Source organism: Carassius gibelio, chromosome B16 (genome assembly GCF_023724105.1).
Source record: "Carassius gibelio isolate Cgi1373 ecotype wild population from Czech Republic chromosome B16, carGib1.2-hapl.c, whole genome shotgun sequence".
NCBI lineage: Eukaryota > Metazoa > Chordata > Actinopteri > Cypriniformes > Cyprinidae > Carassius > Carassius gibelio.
In genome coordinates, this window is record NC_068411.1 from 15,849,873 (window position 1) to 15,873,176 (window position 23,304).

The 23,304-nt window shown below is 38.1% G+C and overlaps 1 protein-coding gene across 3 annotated transcripts in view; it reads right to left on the minus strand.

Moving 5' to 3' along the window:
• LOC127975039 (glutamate receptor ionotropic, kainate 5-like) overlaps positions 1–23,304 on the minus strand; it is a 76,085-nt gene that overhangs the window by 10,198 nt on the left and 42,583 nt on the right. The window contains exons 4-22 of one of the 3 annotated variants that reach the window (XM_052578778.1): positions 20,213–20,377; positions 18,554–18,718; positions 18,301–18,398; positions 18,040–18,205; positions 14,213–14,391; positions 13,889–13,942; positions 11,708–11,869; positions 11,480–11,632; positions 11,211–11,315; positions 10,811–10,918; positions 10,143–10,346; positions 9,841–9,954; positions 8,561–8,670; positions 8,116–8,289; positions 7,818–7,983; positions 3,884–4,109; positions 3,401–3,529; positions 2,727–2,848; positions 745–2,130 (exon numbers count right to left, since the gene is read on the minus strand). In XM_052578778.1, the coding sequence (XP_052434738.1) occupies positions 1,525–2,130; positions 2,727–2,848; positions 3,401–3,529; positions 3,884–4,109; positions 7,818–7,983; positions 8,116–8,289; positions 8,561–8,670; positions 9,841–9,954; positions 10,143–10,346; positions 10,811–10,918; positions 11,211–11,315; positions 11,480–11,632; positions 11,708–11,869; positions 13,889–13,942; positions 14,213–14,391; positions 18,040–18,205; positions 18,301–18,398; positions 18,554–18,718; positions 20,213–20,330 (3,159 nt within the window). In that variant the 5' untranslated portion in view covers positions 20,331–20,377 and the 3' untranslated portion in view covers positions 745–1,524. Of the gene's footprint in view, positions 1–744; positions 2,131–2,681; positions 2,849–3,400; positions 3,530–3,883; positions 4,110–7,817; positions 7,984–8,115; positions 8,290–8,560; positions 8,671–9,840; positions 9,955–10,142; positions 10,347–10,810; positions 10,919–11,210; positions 11,316–11,479; positions 11,633–11,707; positions 11,870–13,888; positions 13,943–14,212; positions 14,392–18,039; positions 18,206–18,300; positions 18,399–18,553; positions 18,719–20,212; positions 20,378–23,304 lie in introns of those variants that run through there. The other 2 variants (XM_052578777.1, XM_052578779.1) reach the window with 2 other exon arrangements.

A 23,304-nucleotide genomic window follows, 5' to 3' on the forward strand; every position in this document is an offset into this window, starting at 1 on the left:
GACCACTGGCATGGCACCAATATACCTAAAATCACTAGTTCAAACTTATGGGCCCTCCAGAAGTTTGCGATCTGCGAGTGAACGACGACTTGTGGTGCCATCCCAAAGAGGTTCAAAATCACTCTCACGGACCTTTTCCTGGACTGTGCCCAGCTGCTGGAATTACCTCCCAATCTCAATTCGTACAGCTAAGTCTTTACTCATTTTCAAAAAACATCTAAAGACTCATCTTTTTCGCCGGCAATTAAACAGCTAATACTAGCACTTACCTTTTCTTTTCTTGTCTATCATATTCTTTAAAAAAATGGCTACGTGTTCTGTACTAGACTAACTGAGACTTGTCATGACACTTGTACACTGTTATTGTTCTCTTGTTGGTCTGATTGCTTCTGTTCGCATTTGTAGTTCACTTTGGATAAAAGCGTCTGCTAAATGATTAAATGTAAATGTAAAGATTATTTTTTTTATTCCAAAGTATTTTCTATAGAATGAATCTATAGTTCACCATTTTGGAACACCTGTGATTCTTCTATTTCCTTCTTTCTTTCTTAAATTAGTCATTTTCAGTTCACTGATGTGTTTGAAAAATCTTCAAGCATGAACTATGACATCAGATCTGACTTCCTGTTTCTAAAAACTCTGATCTGTGGTGAATGCAGCCAAACACACCTGAGTAAATTTGGGTTGAGGTATGTGGTGTGATTTCCAGCACAGTTTACGGACTCACAAGTTCTTGCAGACGAATCAAAGTCCACGTTTTAATGAACACACAACTCCTCATTTCCAGTAACATACATATTCAGTCAGAGTTGATCTCCTCTGTATCAATAAAGTAGCTCTATTTTTAATTTCCAATTCAGACAACACAACCCCAGAATTAAATTACACAGACAGTCAATTTAAAAATAAGTATAGTACAGAAAAGTAAGAATATCTGTTTAGAATATCTTTTTAATTAACAAGTCTGTGTTTTATATCGTCATCGTCCTCCATTAACGTGTGTGCTGTCATTCTGTCACGGTCTGGCTCTGATCTGTATGTTATCATTGAGAAAATTACATCCAGAAGAGCGTGTCTCTGTGCTACTTCCTCTGTGTGACCTCTTTCGTGATATAGAAACCAAGTTCAGTCAGGGAAGGAAAGGAGAGTCTGTGTCTCCGTCTGCCTCTGATTGCAAGCAGACATCTGTGTGTTGCCTGAAGATCAGAATCACAGGGAAGTTTAATATCTCTGCGTTTAATATTTCTGTGCTGCCTGTCATGTAGCATTTTCTAAATCCTCGGACTGATAGTCTTAAATCTTACCATCACATTTTCAAGCTTTCTTCAGACACAGTCAATGTTATAATACATCATTCAGTAGTACAAAATAATCATTGATGTGGCACACGGCTATCCAAAAGAAGAGGATAATTCTCTCGTACCAAATAAAAGATGGAAAGCAGATTTGTCTGTGATTTTAAACATGAGGGCAAGTATTGCAAAAATGTCACACTTCTGTCTCCCTCTTTTGTCAAGTCTCTTCTCATTTCTGCTCTCCCATTAGATCTGTGTTGTTGCTAGACTGAGGTGGTGGTAAAGTGCAGCCTTTAGCCGGCGGGGAGTGTCCTATCCGGCATGGGCTCGGCCCACCGCCACCTTCGCTGTCTGTATTGGAGGATGAGTGTGGAGGGGGCGGGGCCAGACGAGGCAGAGGGGCCGAGGAGGGAGGGATACGTGTGCAGGACGTTGTGCGGAGACTCTGGATTCGTCGGCACTCCTGACAAATGCGCACGTGAGTGCAGCCCCGCGGCAGAGGCACTGTCACTGCGGGGGGACCCAGGGCCACTGTGGGGGTGCTGTTGGCACCTAATGGGTCCTCCAGGAGTCGCTGGGGGCCGGGGCCCATGTCTGAGGGGCCTCCTCCTGGACCTGAACTTCCTGTCAGGGGTCCGGTACCGCTGTAGAGCTTTCCATTGCTAAGGCGCATCTCTCTGACAAGGCGCAGGGGCCGCGGGGCCCCTAAAGTGATACGGGTGGGGTGTCGAAGGGCCAGAGAGCTGGACAGGGGACGGCGGCGGCGAAGACGAGAACTTTTCTTGCAGGAAACTGCATTACGGAACTCCGTCAACATCTCCTGACACACAGACACCTGAACATTTACAAAAATATATTAAACACTTGAACGAAGGAAGATTAGAATATATTACAGATGTGTATATATATATATATATATATATATATATATATATATATATATATATATATATATATATATATATATATATATCACAGCTATACACAAACACATATATCACCATTAATATAATTAAGATATATAAAAATCTTAAAGAGGACACATGCAAATCTGAAAAAAATAATAATAATTACAACATAGCTCTGAAAAACAGGATGTTTCTGCTCGTACCCCAAAAAATGTATGATATGTGGTTATTTTGATCTGATGCTTCACAGAAATATTCTGAGGACACCTGAGACTTAAATTACATGTTGTAAAAAACAGGCATAATAGGTTCCCTTTAAATATAATTTATAATTCCAAACAATTGCATTATTTATCACAGAAGTACATATTACAGATATATACATAAGTAGACATGCACACCATAACACAACCACTGAACTGGACTTGACTACGACACACACTAAGGCGAGGAGTCGGCGGGATGCTTTGTAACCTACTGTAGTGTGACTGTGATATGGGCGGTCGCAGGAGAGAGGTCGTACCTCATCTGTTTCAGCTGATCGGCGTGTGGACCACACAAACTCCATCACAGCCACAAACACAGCAATAATCAGGCCACAGATTAACACCACAAATATACCGCCAATGTTCTCCATCCCAAGACCTGCAACAATGAATTAAACACTTTTAAACAATATGTATCAATGAGGATCTTTCATCAAAGACATAGAATGTAATAAATATACTTTCTCACAGTGGGCATGAAGGGGAAATGTCATAATTGATAAATGACAGACTTCTCTCAGGTTAAGCATGCCAGACTTTTCCAGTTATATAGTCCACCTAAACCCATGCCCTTTCTTACAAATGATTCAAGCTCACATTCAGATCTGCCTCCATACATTCAACAACTGATAGTTAGAACCAAGTCCCCACTCTACAATGGCTGTGTGAAATCCCTGCTGCGTTTTGGAACACAGTAGTTGGTTTCTAGCTGGTTATGAGTTGGTATGTGCTGATAGATTGTTTCTTGTCATCTTGGATCAGAAACAAACCAACTACCTGCTGGTTTTTGGAACTACCAGCTGTTTTTTGGAACACTGTAGCTGGTTGACCAACTAACATGTTCCTTACAGCTACCGGTTCCGACTGGGTTTTTCCACAGGGATGAGAATGTGAGGAGAATATTGTGTTGAAGTGCAGGAGAGGTTCATGCCTTTGGCACGGTGGTCTTCCTCTTTGGGACACTGCCCTCCCTCCCACCATCTTCTCTTCAGGATCTCCAACCTGTTATTCTCCTGCAACTGCAGAACTGCCAGACTTATCTCATCTCTGAAAGGAGAACCTTTGAGACAGAAATATGCAGCTGTAAGTGTCTGGTGGTTAAACATGAGGAAGTGTCAGTAAGTTGTGAACCGTGAGTCTTGGCACGCTCACTTCTGTAAAAAAAACAAGCCTGTCTGATGATAGTCAAATGATTTCACAATTACTTGTTTTAATGGTGATTTTCAAAATGTATATATGGACATGTATATATTGAAAGTGAAAGAGATAAGTTTTTTTTTTTTCATTTTGAAGTGTTATTATGGTTTAAAAACCTTGTGATTCACATTGCTGCCACATTGTTTGTGAGGCTTCAATTTTAAGTGTGTTAATGTGCTTGATTTTTACAAAATAAAATGATGTCCATCTCTCTCACCGAGAGGCATGCCGATTCCATAACCCTTGGTGTCCAGCAGGCCTCCGATCTGCGTGAGGTTGCAGTTGAGGCTGCGGTGGTACTCATTCATGGTGCTCTCAAGAAGGAAGGCGTATTTAGAGTTCAAGACTCGGGCAATGCCCTCCTCTGTGCTCTTCACAAAGACACTGGGCTGCTTAGAATACATGTAGTTCCACATCCGCTGATACGTCTGATAACGAGAGTTCTGAAAGAGGGAAGAAGAGGATGTATTATCCGTGCATACATCATAAATAAACATTTAAACAGCTATTTGACATGCAGCATAACAAATAGAAAAGAAACAGTGACATGCACACAGATGGTAAAATCATTTGATCAAACAAAACAATGAGAAGAAAATACATAGTCTGTAAGCCAAGAGTACTCTACAAGAAAGAAAATAAACAAGAGATTCAAAACCCATCCAAATGCATATGCAAATATATGCCTTCTGGCACTTTCCATGAATATGGTACAAAATTAGGCATTTTTAAAAGATGTGCAGTGAAAGAAGGTGCTTAAAGCATTAGACCGTTTTTTGTTATGACACTTCTTAGATAAGTTCTATAAACATAAACACTAAAAATTATAATTCAGTTTATTGTACTTAAGATATATATGCACACACAGACCCACACACACACACACACACAATTGACATATCATCTGGACCCTTTCTACAGTGTGATAATAAAAATAAATTATTTTCTAATTTTCACAAATATTTTATGAATGCCTACATGAAGTTTGTCTTTTATGCAAGTAATTGTACTTTAATCTACAAACCGGGTTCCAAAAAAGTTGGGACACTGTACAAATTGTGAATAAAAACAGAATGTAATGATCTGAAAGTTTCAAATTTTAATATTTTATTCAGAATACAACATAGATGACTTATCAAATGTTTAAACTGAGAAAATGTATAATTTTAAAGGAAAAATAAGTTGATTAAAAATTTCATGGCATCAACACATCTCAAAAAAGTTGGGACAAGGCCATGTTTACCACTGTGTGGCATCCCCTTTTCTTTTTATAACAGTCTGCAAATGTCTGGGGACTGAGGAGACAAGTTGCTCAAGTTTAGGAATAGGAATGATGTCCAATTCTTGTCTAATACAGGCTTCTAGCACCTGCTTCAACTGTCTTAGGTCTTCTTTGTCGTATCTTCCTCTTGATGATGTGCCAAATGTTTCTATGGGTGAAAGATCTGGTTTCAGTACCTGGATCCTTCTTCTACGCAGCCATGATGTTGTAATTGATGCAGTATGTGGTCTGGCATTGTCATGTCATCCCTGAAAGAGACGACGTCTGGATGGGAGCATATGTTGTTCTAGAACTTGGAGATATCTTTCATCATTGATGGGGCCTTTCCAGATGTGTAAGCTGCCCATGCCACACGCACTCATGCAACCCCATACCATCAGAGATGCAGGCTTCTAAACTGAGAGCTAATAACAACTTGGGTTGTCCTTGTCCTCTTTAGTCCGGATGACATGGCGTCCCAGTTTCCCGAAAATAACTTCAAATTTAGATTCGTCTGACCACAGAACAGTTTTCTACTTTGCCACAGTCCATTTTAAATGAGCCTTGGCCCAGATAATTTTTTTGACCTATAGAGTTTTAGCCAGCAACAGCAAATGGCACGGTGTATTGTGTTCACCGACAATGTTTTCTTGAAGTATTCCTGAGCCCATGTTGTGATTTCCATTACAGTATCATTCCTGTATGAGATGCAGTGACGTCTAAGGGCCCGAAGATCACGGGCATCCATGGTTTTCCAGCCTTGACCCTTACGCAGAGATTGTTCCAGATTCTCTGAATCTTTGGATGATATTATGCACTGTAGATGATGATAACTTCTAACTCTTTGCAATTTTTCTCTGAGAAACTCCTTTCTGATATTGCTCCACTATTTTTCGCCGCAGCATTGGAGGAATTGGTGATCCTCTGCCCATCTTGACTTCTAAGAGACACTGCCACTCTGAGAGGCTCTTTTTATACCCAATCATGTTGCTGATTGACCTAAAGAGTCCTCCAGCTGTTCCTTATATGTAAGCACCTTACTGTATACTTTTCCGGCCTCTTATTGCTACCTGTCCCAACTTTTTTGGAATGTGTAGCTCTCATGAAATCCAAAAATGAGCCAATATTTGGCATGACATTTCAAAATGTCTCACTTTCAACATTTGATATGTCATCTATATTCTATTGTGAATAAAATTTAAGTTTATGAGATTTGTAAATTATTCCATTCCTTTTTTACTCACAATTTGTACAGTGTCTTTGTACAATTTGTAGAGTGTAAACCTTTTTGGAATTGGGTTTGTATAAACTAGCATTTGGTCTTAAATTGATAATGACTTAATTTAGGCAAAATTTGCATGCTTAGAGTCCAATGCATTTTTATTGTTTTCTAACGTTATAATTTTTGTAAAAAAAAAACTAGGGCTGTCAAATGATTATAATTTTTAATCAAATTAATCAGAATTTTCAGTGGATTAATCAGGATTAATCACTATTTGCAATTACACCTGAATCCTATCCATTTTTTTTTTCTGAAATGTCTACCAAAAGATAAATAACAGGACACAGATACATAATTTTCATGTATTGATTCATCAGTACACAAGTTCTTTTTTTCTGAATTTCAAAAGTTTAACATTTACTTAGATCAAATTTACCTGAGCACTATATCAAACCATGCCATTTAACTACAGATAGTGTAAGAGTTTTAGGTGAACCAGTGGTTAAATATAGCCACATATCTATGAAATTTTGCATAGAGAAACTCGAAAGAATGAACTCAGAAACACAAACATGCGCCACCATCACATAAGCAGCACTCTGGGCACTCGTTTTTGGGAGGTGTTCATTTGCTCTGCCACAATACTTTAGGATCGATATTTTCACGTTCTGAAGGCTTCAAGTGAGAGTAAGACCAAGTAAAAATGCATATGCTTTCCCAAACAGCTGTAATTTTAGCTGCATTGCATGTAGTTGTTCTGCGCATGCGCAGTGTGAAACACAGGACACTATAACAGGAAGAAGCTCCAGCATATCAACTACCAAAGTCATCTCTGTTTATCGAGCTTGGCATGAATGTATTTGAGAGTAACTGGGGTAAAACCTTAAGCTTATTCGGTGCTTTCGCCGCTGTTTTTTACTATCTTGAGAATTCAGAGATCGACGAGACTTTCCTGACCTGAATAATTTGTCACACTGCACATGCGTGAAATGCATTAAAAAATTTGACGTAATTAACAACAAACAACTAATTAACGTCGTTAACGCGCTATTTTTGACAGCCCTAAAAAAAACTAAACATTTTTTTTAATCAATTACTGTACATGAATAAAGATCGACATGAAATTAAAATTCACCAAATCTATGTTTTACATGGTGGTCACTGATTCTGTTGTGTGTGATTTATCTATATTCATTAATTTGACCTTGTGATTTAATTAGATTTAATGGCATAAAAATGCTTTAACTTGTTCTTCAGGTGAAGTGACTGTCTCTGGTCATTTAGGCTGCTTAAACTCTGCCCTTATTCTTTAACTCAATTGCAAGCTCAGATCTGTGAGCATCCAATCAACAATCGATGGATAGACCAAGTGTCTGTTTCACTTGCATATACATAACAATATAAATAAATAAAAATGTTGCTACTTCTGTTCCATCACATTTGCAAACATGTGGTTAGTGTTTGTAACAGATTTGAGGCTGCTTAACATTTTCTGAAGTGCAGAGTATTTATGGAAAGTTCTTACTATTGCTCTCAAAACTAACAGCTGCCGACTCACTAACCCTTCCAGACAGATGCTTCATAAGTGAACATTGACATGTGCAAGCCAGCACGTGGTTACTTTTGTGTGAGCTTATTTGCATAAACTTAATATCGTATGATTTGTACCATAAAAAAGGTCATGGTGCTTCCTCCATGAATGGTGCCGTACTGGATATTGGTTTGATCAGCCAGGTCATCGGGTGATTCGATTGGCACTTCCATTCTCTGCACTGTGAGAAACGCAGCCAGATTTGCTGTGTATGAGGAGATTATTATGAGAGTGAATGCCCACCTAAAAGAGAGAGACAGAGAGAGTGAGGACATAAACGATGGAGGCAGAGAGCAAAGAGCCTATAGCTGTGCTCTGTAATGTGTCTATTGACTCTGTTAAAATGACCATCAACACATATTGAGCCCCACTCACCAGACCCCACTGACACAGCGTGTGGAGAGGGCCCGGGGCATGATCTCTGACCCCTGCTGCATGAAGCCCCCCACAGGAAACCACAGGCTGTTTCCTAGTGTGTACTGATTTTCCAGTAGGTCTTTGCGCTCACGCAGACACGGGTGAGGGTTATACCATTCATACGGACTCAACCTGACACAAACACACACACACAGATTTAGAAAAAACCTTGCATTAAATATTTATTTACTCGGTATACCAAGCAAACAATAAATCATTACATTTTTCTTGATTAATGTTTAAAAAAATAAATGATTAAGAAAACTAAACATAACTGATGATTTCATTTACATCTCTGAAATAAAGTATTAATATTTTTTACAGGTTTACTGCACAGATAAATAATTATTTTACAGAGCAAAACAACCAAACGCATTGATTATGTGTATGTGCCGGTGTGTACCTAGCAGAAAGAAAAAGCACACAGCTAACAGCGAGGTAAGCCAGCAGCATGAAGAGCCAAACAGCCGGTGAGAAAGGATCCAGGAAGGAAAAATAACCTGGCTTCCTGCCCTGAGAGAGATGGTGGAAGAGAAAGAGAAGTAAATGAATGCAGCTGAAGGAAGGAAGGTGGTAGAAATAAAAGCCAAAAGGAATTAGGTGCATGATGAATATTCAATCTGATAATTACATTAATGTAGCAATAGGAAATGCATTACATATAATACATATTGAGGCTTTTTTAGACAAATTTTCTATCTATCTATCTATCTATCTATCTATCTATCTATCTATCTATCTATCTATCTATCTATCTATCTATCTATCTATCTATCTATCTATCTATCTATCTATCTATCTACACTGGCTGTTATTCAGGACAGGACAAGCACAGAATATCACACTATTATCAGGGTATTTGCACCAATGTCAGTCATCTCATCCTCTGATTGTTCAACTGTATGTTTTAATCTTGCATGTTTTACTTCAGCCACAAGAGGGCGCTACTGATCAAAACGGCAGACCAGTCACCAAAGAAAGATGGATTTAAGGACTCTTCCATGGAAAGCAGATATTGCAGTTTAGTGTTAAGGTATAGGTATTATTACACTAACCACTTTTCGTTTTCAGAAAGAGTGGGTCATGTTTTGCTTATAAAACATAGTTAATTACTTTATTAGCCAATTCGTTATTCAAATTGATCATAGTTAATAACATCAATATTTGATGAGAAAACCACAGAAATGAAGATATATTTTAAAGACATTGTTGTAAAGGAATGAAGCTTTGCATAGGCTTTACAAAAAGCATATTCAAAGATATAGTTCACCCAAAACTTAAAATTCTGTTGTATTGATTATTTTTGTTGAACAACTGATGTCACATGGACTATTTTAATATGTACTCACTATGTTTCTGGTAGTTCTGCTTTCATCAAAAATATTTAAATCTTGGTTCTGAAGATGAGAGAAGTTCATATGTTTTGGAACAATACAAGGTTGAGTAATGACAGAATCTTAATTTATGTGTGAGCTATCCCTTTAAACCGCATTATATTGTATTTATTGTATGACTGAACACAAGCCTATCGGTCAACAGCAATAAATTTTTTTTATCAAGTTTGTCCATCTGAAGTAAACTTAGGGGTCATTAGGGGACATGTTTTTGTATTCTGTCTGCGTTTTTGATCTATGTAAACATCCAGACTGATGCTGTTGTGTTGATTCTGTGTGTCTGACTTACTATATGGACTCGGTAGAGAATACTGATGCCCAGCGTCATAAAAGGCTTTGAGAAGTCAATGACCTTCTCTCTCTCAGATGTGATGGTAAAAGCTGCAACAGCCAAATCAGCTTTCTTCTCCAGAGAATGAAGGAGAACGAAGGAGAAAGAAAGAAAGAAAGAAAACAAAACATTAAAGTAGAAGAACATGAATTCTTGTAAAAGTCATCTAGAAACGAGACACAGAGCTGAACGTAACGCAGCTGTGTGCTTTCCAAAATGAGTTCAGCAGAGAATGTGTTGATGAGTATATGAGCACATACCCTGTTGATCAGCTCTCCCACCATTCCCGTCCATGAGCCGTTGGGTTCAGGTGCTCCGTACAGCCCATCGTCCACCAGTTTGATACGGTAGGTGAACTTGAGGATATCAGCCAGCTCTCTCAACATGTCCACACAAAAACCCTCATACTGCTCATTCCCCTCAAACTCCTGGTAGTTCACCTTTCTCATCATGTACGGGTTCTCCTGCACACACACACACACACACACGTGGGTCATTCATGTTGAAGTTTCAGGTCCCTATCCCAGTCGTCTTACTATATTAGATAAAATATTAGATTACATTTTTAAAAGCTTATAAGTTAAGAAAAGAGTCGTGAGTTTCTTTTCCAGTATTTTAATGAGTAAAATGACAGGAAAGCGACATATTTTCTAATTGGAACACAACAGTAAAAACATAAGCTCATTTTTAGCAAGGGATTTGATTCACAATTTTGATTCATTTCTTTGAATTCCTTATTTGCTTAAAAATAATTATGTGTATTCCATCATGATAGACATTTTGTTAACTGTGCGTCCAAGTTGACTTTTATTTTTTTAAGTGGACATTATAGAGCTCAAATGATTCTGCATAACAGGTATTTCCAATGTAGATGTGGTAAATATATTGTGTGGCTATATGAGCCTGCTGTAGTGCAGTTGGTCCTCACCAGTATAGTGGTGATGATAAGGCTCTTGTTAGCCACAGTCTCAGACACGTTGATATCCAGACTGGTGGAGTTCATCAGCAGAGTGTTATTAGAGAACCAGATCCCAATCTAACACAGACAAGGATGACAAATGGAACAATCAAGATGTTGGCACTATTCAAAGTGTGCGTGTGTGTGTGTGTGTGTGCGTGAACCTACTTAACAAATCTGTACCCAGAAGAGAGTCAAATCTGACAAAACATTGTATTAGTGATATCCTTTTTTTTAAATGCTAAAGTTTTCTCTTAGGGTTAGGATTAGGTTATATTATTTAAATTAACATATATAGAAGCATTAGACATCTTTTGATATTCCCATTTAGATAGCTAAGTAAATGTGTATGTGTTTGTGTGTCTTTAACCTCTTTGTGGCCTCCCCTGTGCTTCTCCAGGATGTGGAGGGTGTAATTGGTCCTCTGGCCTTTACTGTTGAACTCAACTCGACCTGTCAAACCATCATACTCCACCTGATCAAAACAAGGCAACACAGAGAGAAAGAGAATAGAAACAGTTATGTTACCTTAAATAACACAGTGGATGCTCTCTAATGCAGATAACAATGCTGGATGACTTTCAAGTGATTGAATATGTATATTTACACACACACACACACACACACACACAGACTGACCATACGCAGGTAGTTCATGAGGCTGGTCCCGTGTTGCCAGATCTGAGGGGAGGTGCAGCTGAGAGGTTTGATGCCAATCTCCTGACTCCGGTTGAGTTCCTGCACTGCACTCACCACCACATGGACCGCATCAAACAGCAGCGCCGACGACAGCTGGACACACACATACACAGTTTAGTGTGTGTGATACATCAACAGGCTTCTGTATTGTGTTTGTGTGCATCTCACCGCTGGTCCGGGGTATGGGTTAATGTCACAGCCCTCTCTCCAGGACAGGTTAAGGCTCCTGATAAACTCCAGGTAAAATGGGTGGGTGGTGTTAAACATCGAGAAGCCCACAATGTTTGACTGCTCATCCACTATATCATCCAACCATAGCAGCGGGAAGTCCTGCACACACACAGGAATGACATTACACAGCAGAAAACAGAGAACATCAGTCTGTGTAAGAAATATATATTTTTTAAGAATATACAGCTCAAAACAGCATAGTGACTAGTCCTGTGAAACAGTGGTTTTTCAGGAGTTAAGTATGGTTTGTGTGTAGACTGAATTAATGTTGAATGGTGCACGCGAGTAATGTGCAGAAGACGAGCCATGTGATAAATCGGACTAGTTACTAAAGGTGTGTGTGAATGCATGCAAGGTTTGAGTAACATGTAACTTGTTAGGGTAGACTAGTGATCAGATGGTTTTATAATAGGTAAGTCTGGTGTAAACTGGTTAGCCTAGGGTAAAGTGAAAGTAACACTTTAGATTAGGTTAAAGTAATGCATGAAATGTTTGAGTAGCATGTAACCTGTTATGGTAGACTAGTAATAAAATAATACTAGTAATAATAATATAGTCTTAAAATAATAGACTAGTGTTTCTGTAGCTCAATTGGTAGAGCATTGCGATATCAAGGTTGGGGGTTCGATTCCCCGGGAACACATGATAGGTAAAAATTGATAGCCTGAATTCACTGTAAGTCGCTTTCGATAAAAGTGTCTGCTAAATGCATACATTTAATTTTAATTTAATTTAATAATGTGGTTCAATAGTGGGTCATACTTTAGGTCTGTGTAAAGTGGTTAGATTAATGATTATTCGAAGTTTCAGTTCAGTGTCCATAAATGGTTTAAGTATGTTACTTTAGGTAGACTGACCACAGTAGTGTTGAGTACAGTAACTATAGTGTTTCATTTGTTTGTGTAAGGTTGGAGTAACGAGTTAAAACAGACTGTATTGTCTCTTAGTTGGTAATGTTTGAGTTAACTTGACTGATCAAATGGTTAACGTATAAGGATTTCAGTATTGTGTACATTATGTGGTAACATGTTAGGATAGAGTAGTGACTGGAGGTATCAGTAGTATATGCAATGTAATGAGTACGTTTAAAATATGGATTAGTAATACTGTATGTGAATAATTGGTTATATTTGTCCGTTTCAAACATTAAGTTTGAGTAATAAGTTAAATTAGAGACTAGAGTATGTGGGATGAAAGTGAGATGTTAGGTTAGACTAGAAGAGTGTAAGAGTTCTGTAATGTGTTACACTAGACCAGTCACTACATGTTTCAGCAATGCATGCAAAGTTTGAGTAACATGTAACTTGTAAGGTTAAACTAGTAATAATATGGTTTGATAGTGGTGTGAGTAAGGTTGAAGTAATAAATTAGATTAGGCCATACAGTTCATGAACAAGTAAGGTTTGAGTAAACGGGTAAGATGAAATGTTTAAATGAATGCTTCAACCAGTTGGGATGGACTTGTGACTAGAGGTATCAGTGGTATGTGTGGTTTCAGTGATGAGTTTGTTAAAGTAGGGACTAAATTATGAATAGTCTGTTATATTTACTAGAGGTTTCAATAGTGTGCATCATGGCACATTAAGCCAACAGTCGGTTGTCGTTATGCGTCTGTCGGCCTCGTTTGTGCAGTCTGTTCTAAACAGTTGGCAGTTGACCCATTTCACCAGAAATCACGTGATGTATTATGGGCACAGACTCCGATTTTTTAGCTTCAGAATGATTCCATTTAGTCAGAAGAGATCAAACATATTTGATATTTTGAGCTGATTTCAGAACACATTGTTTACATCTGTCATGCATCTCCTAGCAACAAGGCACATGTTTCTGCTTAAGCTTGTTCCGTTCGGAATGATTTGAAAGTCTGGTAGTGTTTTTTCAGCAAGTGTGCTTTAAACACAGTATGTTAGACTAATAACCAGAGGTTTTAATAGTGTGCCTTGTGTTTGTGGGTTATACAGTAGTATGTATTTAATGCAGTTCAAACTATGAAGGGGTTTGGCTTGAGAAGTGTTAGTGGGTTTGTGTAATAAAGATGAATTGTTAATACAGAAGATTGGGCTCCAGGCATGAATATATCTGCAGGAAAATAGGCCAAGAGCTCCTCCTCTATCTTACCATAGTTGTGAGGATGTACTTGTAAAACGCTGATGTCATTCCCAACTCTGACGCCTAAAAGCAAGGCAAGAGGAACGAGACAATGAACACATTTCAGTGTGCGTGAACAAGAGCTGCATGGAAAAGCAGAACATTGTATAATACAGTCCTTCAACAGCATTATGATATTTAAAGCATCTATACATTAAAATGCAGATATATTGAACAAAGCTGAATTACAAGGTGACGAGAGAACGAGAGATTGAAGTGGGCGAGGAAAGGAGAATGAATGAATGTGAAATGAGCCAAAGCAACAGCATTTAGATATTGTGACTGTATGCTTACCTTTTTCAGTATAAGGTAAGATATAGATGCATTAGCATCAATAATTATTGTAGCTATTTTGTCATCACGAATCTCCTTCAGTAAAGGCGTAGGGTCAAGGTTGTCATCCAGCATCCTGATGGACAGTGTCTCTCGAGAGATCAGAAACCGCCTTATCAGCTCCTCCAGTCTCAGCAGACCTGTGGGGAACAAAGCGAGCTGTTGGCTGAAAGCATATAGACACTTAAACACCCGACTGGGATTGAAAGGGGCCAAACCAGGTTTGGTGAGGTGTACCTGAGATGGTTTGTGTCTGAGTTGTTTATGAACAGCATGCATCTGTCCGTTTGCAATGCTGCTGTGAAGAAATTGAGTCAGTGGCAACACAAAGCCCAGTGAAAATGTAAATAAGTAGCTGCGCTCTCAAGGGAGCCTGCATGCACAGAAAGAGCCAGTAAAGCCAGTGCCAAACTTTAATTAGCTAGAGGGAGGAGAGAAATCAATGCTCTCCACACTCTCATTCTCGCTCTCAATACCTCCCCTTTTCTGTCTTTCTTGCACTGATTTCTCTCTGATTTTTAGCCTCTCTGTTCACTTCATTCCACTAAATTTGTCTCTTTCTCGATATTTCACTTTCTTATTCCCACAGCTGTGTTACAGTGTGAACTCAGATCTTCTGTTTCCCACCAGAGACCAGCGCTGTGACACACTGAAACAAACATTATCAGACCCAGACCAGCCTTGTGCTTAATGACTCATGTGTGACAGTGACTAGAGCTCTGTTCCAAAACCTAGTGAGCAGCCAGCATTGTAGGACATCATAGGCACGTTCCAGACACAAAACCAATTTCAAAAGCTAGGCATTTTATTTATGAGATGCCTAAATTCTAGCAGCATGAAGGTAATCCCAGAAAGCACTCCACCAAATTTAATTATTTATATTTGCTCCAAGAGGAAAATAAAAATTCACAACAGTCCTTTCATAATATGAAATGAACGAAGAAGAAAGATGATTGCATTGGTCAGAAGAGAGGTCACTCCTTCACCCATTAGAAATGCGACTTGCAACAGTGTTAACTAGTTTTCTGCCATTTTAACGACAAGATAATATATCAATAAGTATACTGTTACAAAGGTCTAATGATAATTTAAAAAAAATTATAGATGAAATGGTAACTCTTTACTTAAAGCCTTTACGTATGATGCATTATAAAAGTAGTTTTTTAGGGTCAAAAATAATCAAAGACGTCTGCTGTCCTGTCCCAAACATATCTTGGTGAAGGCACAGGGGTGTTGATATCGATCAAGGCCTGTAGGCCAACATGTGTAGACATCTTGTAAATGTCTTCTTATTGTCACACCTTTTGCACAGTGCTTGAAGATGTAATCTTCTGATTGGTCAGTTTGAACATCTCACATTTAGTTTATAGTCACATGGTCAATGGAGGGATAAAAGAAGATCGTGACTGTTGCTCTTTTTCTCTTTGCTACCTCTTTTCTGGATCTCTCTTATCTGGGCTCTGTCCTCTCTCCCTCTTTTTCTCCCTCTCTTCACCTCCCCCTCACTCTTTCTCTCTCAGGTAATATATTAAATGCATGTTGGGAACAATTAAACTAAATGTTTTACCATCCTTCATCTATTTTGTAACCAATTCAAGTGTAACCATAACAAAATATTGTTATTAAACCATTCAAGTGATAAATTATGCTAGTCTTGATTCAATATTAACCTTAAAGTGCTACCTATTGCAATATAATATAGTCACTTAATAGCAACGCTCTCCCACATATTAAGGTATTCTAACTGAGCTTATTTCCGTCGTTGGTATAAGTGGCAGTGGGTGGTAATAGACTAGAAATGTACAGTTTTATACCATCGTGCTGACACGTTTCTTTAGTCCTTTCAGCAATCCTACAGCCTGAACCACTGTAGGGAAACCGCTCTTACAGTTTTAATGTATAAATTATGCCTTGTAGTGCACCTTATAATGCATTGTACAATCTCATGAATGATTGTAACCACAGTTAATACATCATAACACTTATCATTTTATGGTTACACTATGCATTTTAAATTATGTTATTATCATTTACAAGATATAATTTAATACAATGCACATTTTGAATCATTATAATGCATTATACCCTTTAAAATATAATATTTAAAATAGTTATCAATAAAAACTTGATAAAAGTTGGACAATACAGGTAAATGTGACCGCACAGCAACATGCTAATGTCAAACGCTACAGAAATCAATTGTGTGGCACACTACTTGAGTCACTGCTGATAATTCTCCAATTCAGTCACTCACTGCTTTTGGTAACTCTTTACTATAGGGAGCAATTCTCACTGTTAACTTGTTTCTTAATAGCATGCCTATTATTAAGATATTGGCTGTTTATTAGTACTTATAAAGCACATATTCTCCATGACCATATTCTACATCCCTAGTTCTACCCAGTGTCTATACCTATTACAACTACCTTACTAAATATTAATAAGCAGCAAATTAGTAGTTTATTGAGGCAAAAGTTGTGAATGGATTGCTTTTCTGTTGTTTTTCCACGTTAACATGCTAGATGGTCACGCTAACGTGTGACCATGTGCTCGTGGCTTGCACCTTGCACATTGTTTTAAAATTGTCTTTAGGGTAGTTCAACTTTTTTTTTAAATGCACATCCATTTTTTTATTTTTTTGCTTCACTGCCCTCCATCTCGTGTTTTTAAATGCAAGGCGCAGTCTGTATGAATCACTTCTTTGTATTCATGCAAAATATAGACACAGAGGCAGCTGGTTTCGTTTTGGAAAATATGTCTGCAGACTGCAGTAGATAAAAATCATGGTTCGATTCTGTTTAAAAGATAAGCTTTGTACAAAAAAATGACTTAGAATGTGTTTACGCAGTTGTTTAGATGTTCCTTTCAGTCTGACAGACAAGAGGTCACCAGAAAAAAAAGAAAAAAACAGTTGAAGCTTACACAAAGTGTGTGGCATCAGATGACAGTTCCATAAATGAAAGGCAATGATGTTTACCCCAGAATCACGGCACACAACACACATGAAAACATCCGTGTCCAAACAGGCTTGTGAAATCGCTTTCTCTCTGTTTAACGAGAAGCTGTAGTGCAGCGGCGAACTTCTCTCCGTCTCTTGCCACCATTTTAAATGAGCTTGATGAGTGGCAAGTTGCACCTACTCTGCTGCCATAGCAACCATAGTGCAGCCAACTGGGTCAGAGCTGAGCGTTATGTAGCGATGCCCTCTCTAACACACATGAGCGTCCAAAAGCACAAACACACACACAGCCACACATGCACACACACTGCATACGTGCTGGTGTCTCACACATTAACACGCGCAGCATGGGGGAGATTTATTCTCAGATTACGTGAACGTTATGTTGTCCAGTGACATGCTGTGTAATTGCTCAGCAGTATGTTTTATTGGCACAGCTACCTATTACAACAAAGTAATTGTTAGTGCTTGCAGTAAGAAAGCACTGCAGTGTCATTGTCAGAGTCTGTTCTCCAGAACTTCTGTAATTTCATCTCTCTCTCATCAGCCTTGAATACATATTGTAATGTGAGTGTTTGCTGAGAGAAGATGATTGATTGGGCGGATGGAGTTGAGGAAAAATTACTTTAAACGTTTTTTAGGAAGAGTGGAATTATTGTTGCATCTTTAGAAAGATGCACCTTCTTCTGAAGACTTCAACACTAACTAATAATGATAAGTTTGCTGTCTAAAAAAATGTGTGTTGCCCTCCGTGTGGAATCATTTTACATATTCAAGCTTGAAGGAAGACCAGACCAGCTGATGAGCAGAGCAGAGGTCTGGGACTCACATTCGGCCTTAGCGCAGACCAGACTAGCTGATGGGTAGCTGAAGGAGCGTAGGATGGCTCCGACGGCAAGGCTCAGATCCTCATTGCTAGGATACAGAGTCACAGATGCAAAGCGCAGGTAAGGAAGCCGTGGAGTCTCCTCCGGACCGATTTTCACATGCGGAATCTGATGGAGAGCGGTTTGAAGAACAAAAGGAAACAGATTATGGTAAGGGAATGTACACAAAATGAGTAAATGTGGAATATTTAAATGAACCTCACCTCCTTTTCCCCGCAGATGTGACTGACTATGGAGCCAGAGGCAGGGCTGGAGGCGGGGCCAATCACTGAGACCACGCCCTTCGGTAGAATCTGGCACACTACGACAAAGCAAGTAGAGAATTGAGAATTCCTCATATCCACTGTGTTTGGCTTTATGAGTCACTGTATGCTGTACTGCTTTACTTTAAAGTTTTTTTGTGTTGAGGGATGTGTGTGTGTGTGTGTGTGTGCACATTTTTAATGTATGACTCACTTGTATCTGTAGTCTCATACTGAGAGTCTTTCTGGAGGTCAAATATGTCGACTTCCACGCGAGCGCGAGCCGGGCCCTCCATCACACTGTTGATGTTCTCGCGTGCTAACGCTAAAGCTAACCGCTCCCCACGCCCACAGACAGAGCTGTCATCCAAAATTGCCGCTAACAGAGGAGAGAATGAGAATGAGAGAGTGGCAGAAGGAGAAATACGGTTACATGTAATATAAATGTAATATATAAAATGGTTAGTTCCAGTCCTTGATTCTGATTGGTCAGCAGCTTTAGTCATGATAAAGCACAGGTATGACTGCTTCAACCAAAGGTTCACCGCGCAACACCTTTAGCAACATAAACAATCAATAATATAGTGTCAAAACTGTTCCATGTATTATGTATTTCAGCCCAGTTTACTTTATATAAACCATCAAGTCAAGTGAACAGTGGTTTCATATTTTATATAAGTGAAGAGGAATTACATGAATTTATGGCTTTTATAAATTCTTGGTTTAATAATATTTTTATTTTCAGTTAAAATAAAAAGATCCATTCATTTTTAGTTGTATCAATATCTAAAATTAATAAAGTCATATCCACTTTCCTTTAAGCCAATTATATAGACTAAGACGTATAGGAAACGAAAACAATCACAAACAATCTTTAATTTAATTACATTCTCGCTTATACAAAGAATAGTTGTCAAATCAAATCTAATGAGAATAAACCCTGGTTTATTTCCACTTATCACTTATTAAAAGAGCTTTGCGAATGCCCTCCATTATTCACTTATTAAAGATCACAAAACTTAGTGAATATGTGAGTTACAGATCAGATGTTGTCCGAGACGACAGAAGCATACATAACAGGTTGTTTTCCATGTCGATATTGTGCATCATGTTCTTCAGTGTTGCAATGTATTTGTGTCTTTCCACAAAAAATAAATAAATTGTATCACAATAAATCTCACATAACATTCTACTAAAATTTTTATTTATTTACTTCAGTGCTCTTGTCCATTTAAGTATGTTGTAAAGACATCAAGGTCACTAAGAATAAGAGTAAGTGAACAGAAATCAGCTATTCAAAGACATGTTTTACCGATTGTAACCATGATAAAAAAAAAAAAAACTTAAATGTATAGGCACTTAAGATGTGAAAGTTTCTCGCCTTGGTAAAGATATTGACAAAAAACTTTTTTACAAAGAAAGGCAACCTGGATGTTTTATTTAAAGACAATGTCACCTTCAGGTTTGAAATATGATTTTGACCTTTCATGTTTATATATATATATATATATATATATATATATATATATATATATATATATATATATATATATATATATATATATATATATATATATATATATATAAAATTATACAATAATTATGAATAGCTTTTTTTTGCATGATTTATTAATGTTCCCATTTTTTGGTGTTTAAGTGGAGTCATTGGATTGATTAATTATAATCACCTGATATATTTCATCTGTTATATAATTGCTCAGATAAAGAACTGTCACTCTGACAAAGGCAGATAACCAAAACATTTGTCTGTTTTATCTCCAGCCTTGATTCTAATAAAAGACTTAATGACTGCAGACCAAACTTTATAATGCTTGTCAACCACATGACAAAAGTTCATTTGTGTGCAACTTACCCATCCGTACGGATGACAGAATTGGTGTCTGGCTCAGGGAAGAAGGCGGCATGGTAACCACGGTGACTAACAGGAAGCGGAAGTAAATCGACAGCAGGAGCGCTGGCAGTTCCGGCATCTTCTACTGCTCCTCATGGAGATGCCTTCTGCTGCCTATAGCACCCCCTAGATGAACACAGAAACGAGATGAACTTTGTTATACATGAGCACTTACAGATTTCCATCAGTTTCAGTCTAGACTACAAAAACAGCTATAGTACATTTCCACCAAAGATCCAGTTCAATGCACACACATTGACCTTTTGTGACAACTTGCCCCGGTTGTAGACAAAACAATTCATCTAGCAACAAAAATATAAAAGGTAAAATAAAATATCAACCATTGTTTTGGGCATGATTTGTTTCGACCTGACATTTATTAAACATTTCCTTGTCCTGAGAACAAAGTTCAACCTTTGCCTGAATATGTATATGCCAGGGTGGTTTTATTGTGTTCAGATGATTAACAACAGACATTTCAAAATGATAATGAAACTGACATTTTACTTTGAAAAATTCACAAATGACATTTATTTAAGGTGGTTTTAAACTAGATACAAGATACTAGAACTAAGATACAAAACTACTGCTAGGCTTACAATAATATTTTTAACAGAACTTCTGACTCCAACACCTACTAAGACAAAAACCTGTGACAACTTGACAACATATACACTAATGTTCAAAAGTTCTCAATGTTGAAAACAGTGCTTATAAATATTTTTAGATATCAGGCAGAATGTAGAAATGTGATTCTCGGCTGAATATAAAGATCAAAAGAACAACATTTATTTGAAACAAATCTTTTGTTACAAATATCTTGGAAATACTGTCACTTTGTAACCATGCATTCAGTTTAATGCATTCTTGCTGAATAAAAGTATTTATTTACAAAAAAAAATAAAAAATCTTTTGAATGTTCGTGTACTGTATGATGCGGTAACCCTGTGACACAGTACTTTAAAGTTTGGTGAAAAACACACTACCGCTCTATAAGTTTTACTGTAACATTACGCACAGTTTGGTGTTATAATGGAGCAGACAGTGAATCAGGGTCAACATTTATTTGACCACAGGTAAGAAGTGGTGGATGTACTTCTCCCTGTTTCATTGTTCATTTCTTTCTTTCTTTCTCCCAGTCACTTTTGATGTGTCAGCATGGCACAAAAAGTGAGAAAAAGAGCAAATGAAAAGACCCAGCATTGTTCATTTCTTTCTTTCTTTCTTTCTTTCTTTCTTTCTTTCTTTCTTTCTTTCTTTCTTTCTTTGGATGTGTCAGCAGGGCACAAAAAGTGAGAAAAAGAGGAAATGAAAAGACCCAGCGTGTGTTTATACAGAACTGAGGAAGCCATTATTGTTCCACTGTAATTATTGCAGACAAATACTAATGACCAGTGTCGCAAATACACATCTAAAGTTCACACCCGCTGTTTTGCATATTCACATGACTGAATGAAGTGATATTTGGCAGCCGGCAAGTAAACTCTAAAATCTCAATTATTTAGGAGAGAGGGTGGGAGAGCAAAAAATATTTTAAAATAGAGGAGATCAGAAATGTGGAGAGGGGGACTAGAGTAAAAAGCAGGGTAACAAAAGGAGAACAAAGAATGAGAGAAAGAAAAAAGAGAAAGAAAGAGTGAAAAGAAGACATTGAGAGAGAATATGCTTGAAGAGGAAGCCCTCATGGAAAGGGAGGGGTAGACAGCAGCCGCTTCATTTGTTTCTTCTTCATCTTTGTAAGTAAGAAGTGAATCTGACAGTTATAATAATAGCAGAGTGATTCATTCTCCTTAATTGATTTGGATTGTGAAATTAGAGTGCTGGATGCAAGCATTGCCAGTTGATACAGACACATTAAGATGTCACCAGGCTTCTGTGAGATGAAGAGGAAGCATCGAGGAAGCTTTTTCCTTTCTTATCTTCGCCTTTTCCACATGTGGAAAGATTCCAGAGCGGAGGCAGGAAAAGACACCCATCATGTGTCCCTCCTGGCACTCAATGGGCCGAGAGCACAAGAGCTTAATAAAACCATCAAAAGCCCTCTTCATCAGGGGTCTGAAATCATCAGCGAATGCAAACACACACTGGCATGCTGAGGGGCAATTCACCGAGAGTGAATTGCACTCAATGACGGCACTCTTTATTTGCACACGCTATCTGCGTGATTCGCTAAAGTAAATACAAAAATCTGTTCAAGCCACAAATGCTCATGCAGGCTTCTTGTGGGTCAGTTCACATTGCTCAGATGTGGAGGATGCAGCAAATTACTGCAATCTGTCACACTTTACTGGAACTGTAAAACTGTTAAGTATACGTTCTTTTCAAACATATGAACCTATGTTTGATCAATTTAGCCTTGTCAAATCATCATGACTTGACTAAAATAAAATCTACAGATATAAAACAGTTCAAGCACGTTTAAAAATTTAACCTAGATAAATGTGCGCTATATTCAATAGTTTGTGCAAAGAGTGCAAGCTAAAGTAAGTAAGGTAAGAGTAATGCATAATTTGTTACTATAAAGGGACTACTTTTATTTGTGTGTGTCACAGTCATGAACTTCTGTTCCTTTGTTTCCAAGTTCCTCGTTTTGTTAATTGACTAATCCCCACCTGTTTCCATTCCCCTGATTACTTTCCTTGTGTTTAAAAACCCTGTTTGTTTAGTTCCTCCTGGACCGCTATTAACATAATGTTTGATGTTATGTTCTAATGTTGGAAGATTTGTGTTGGATTAGCCCTTATTCTCCCGTGATCATTAAAAGAACTCGTTATATATATCTTCTTCCTCGTGCATTTACTTTACACACCCAACGCGTGTTACAGAATAACAGACCGAAAAAGTGAGTTTAGCGGCGTTTTTCTTCGCTTTTTTGTTTTGCTTTCCCCCCTCCTGGGATGGATTTACCAGCTGTCCAGCTCCTATGCCTGGAGCAGTTAGACTGTTCGCTGGAGGACCACACCAGGGACTTTATCGATCTTGCGTGCCTTACTGACTTCCCAGACCACTCGCTCTGTACTTTTTATTACACCGGCCTGAGCAACTAAGCCGAT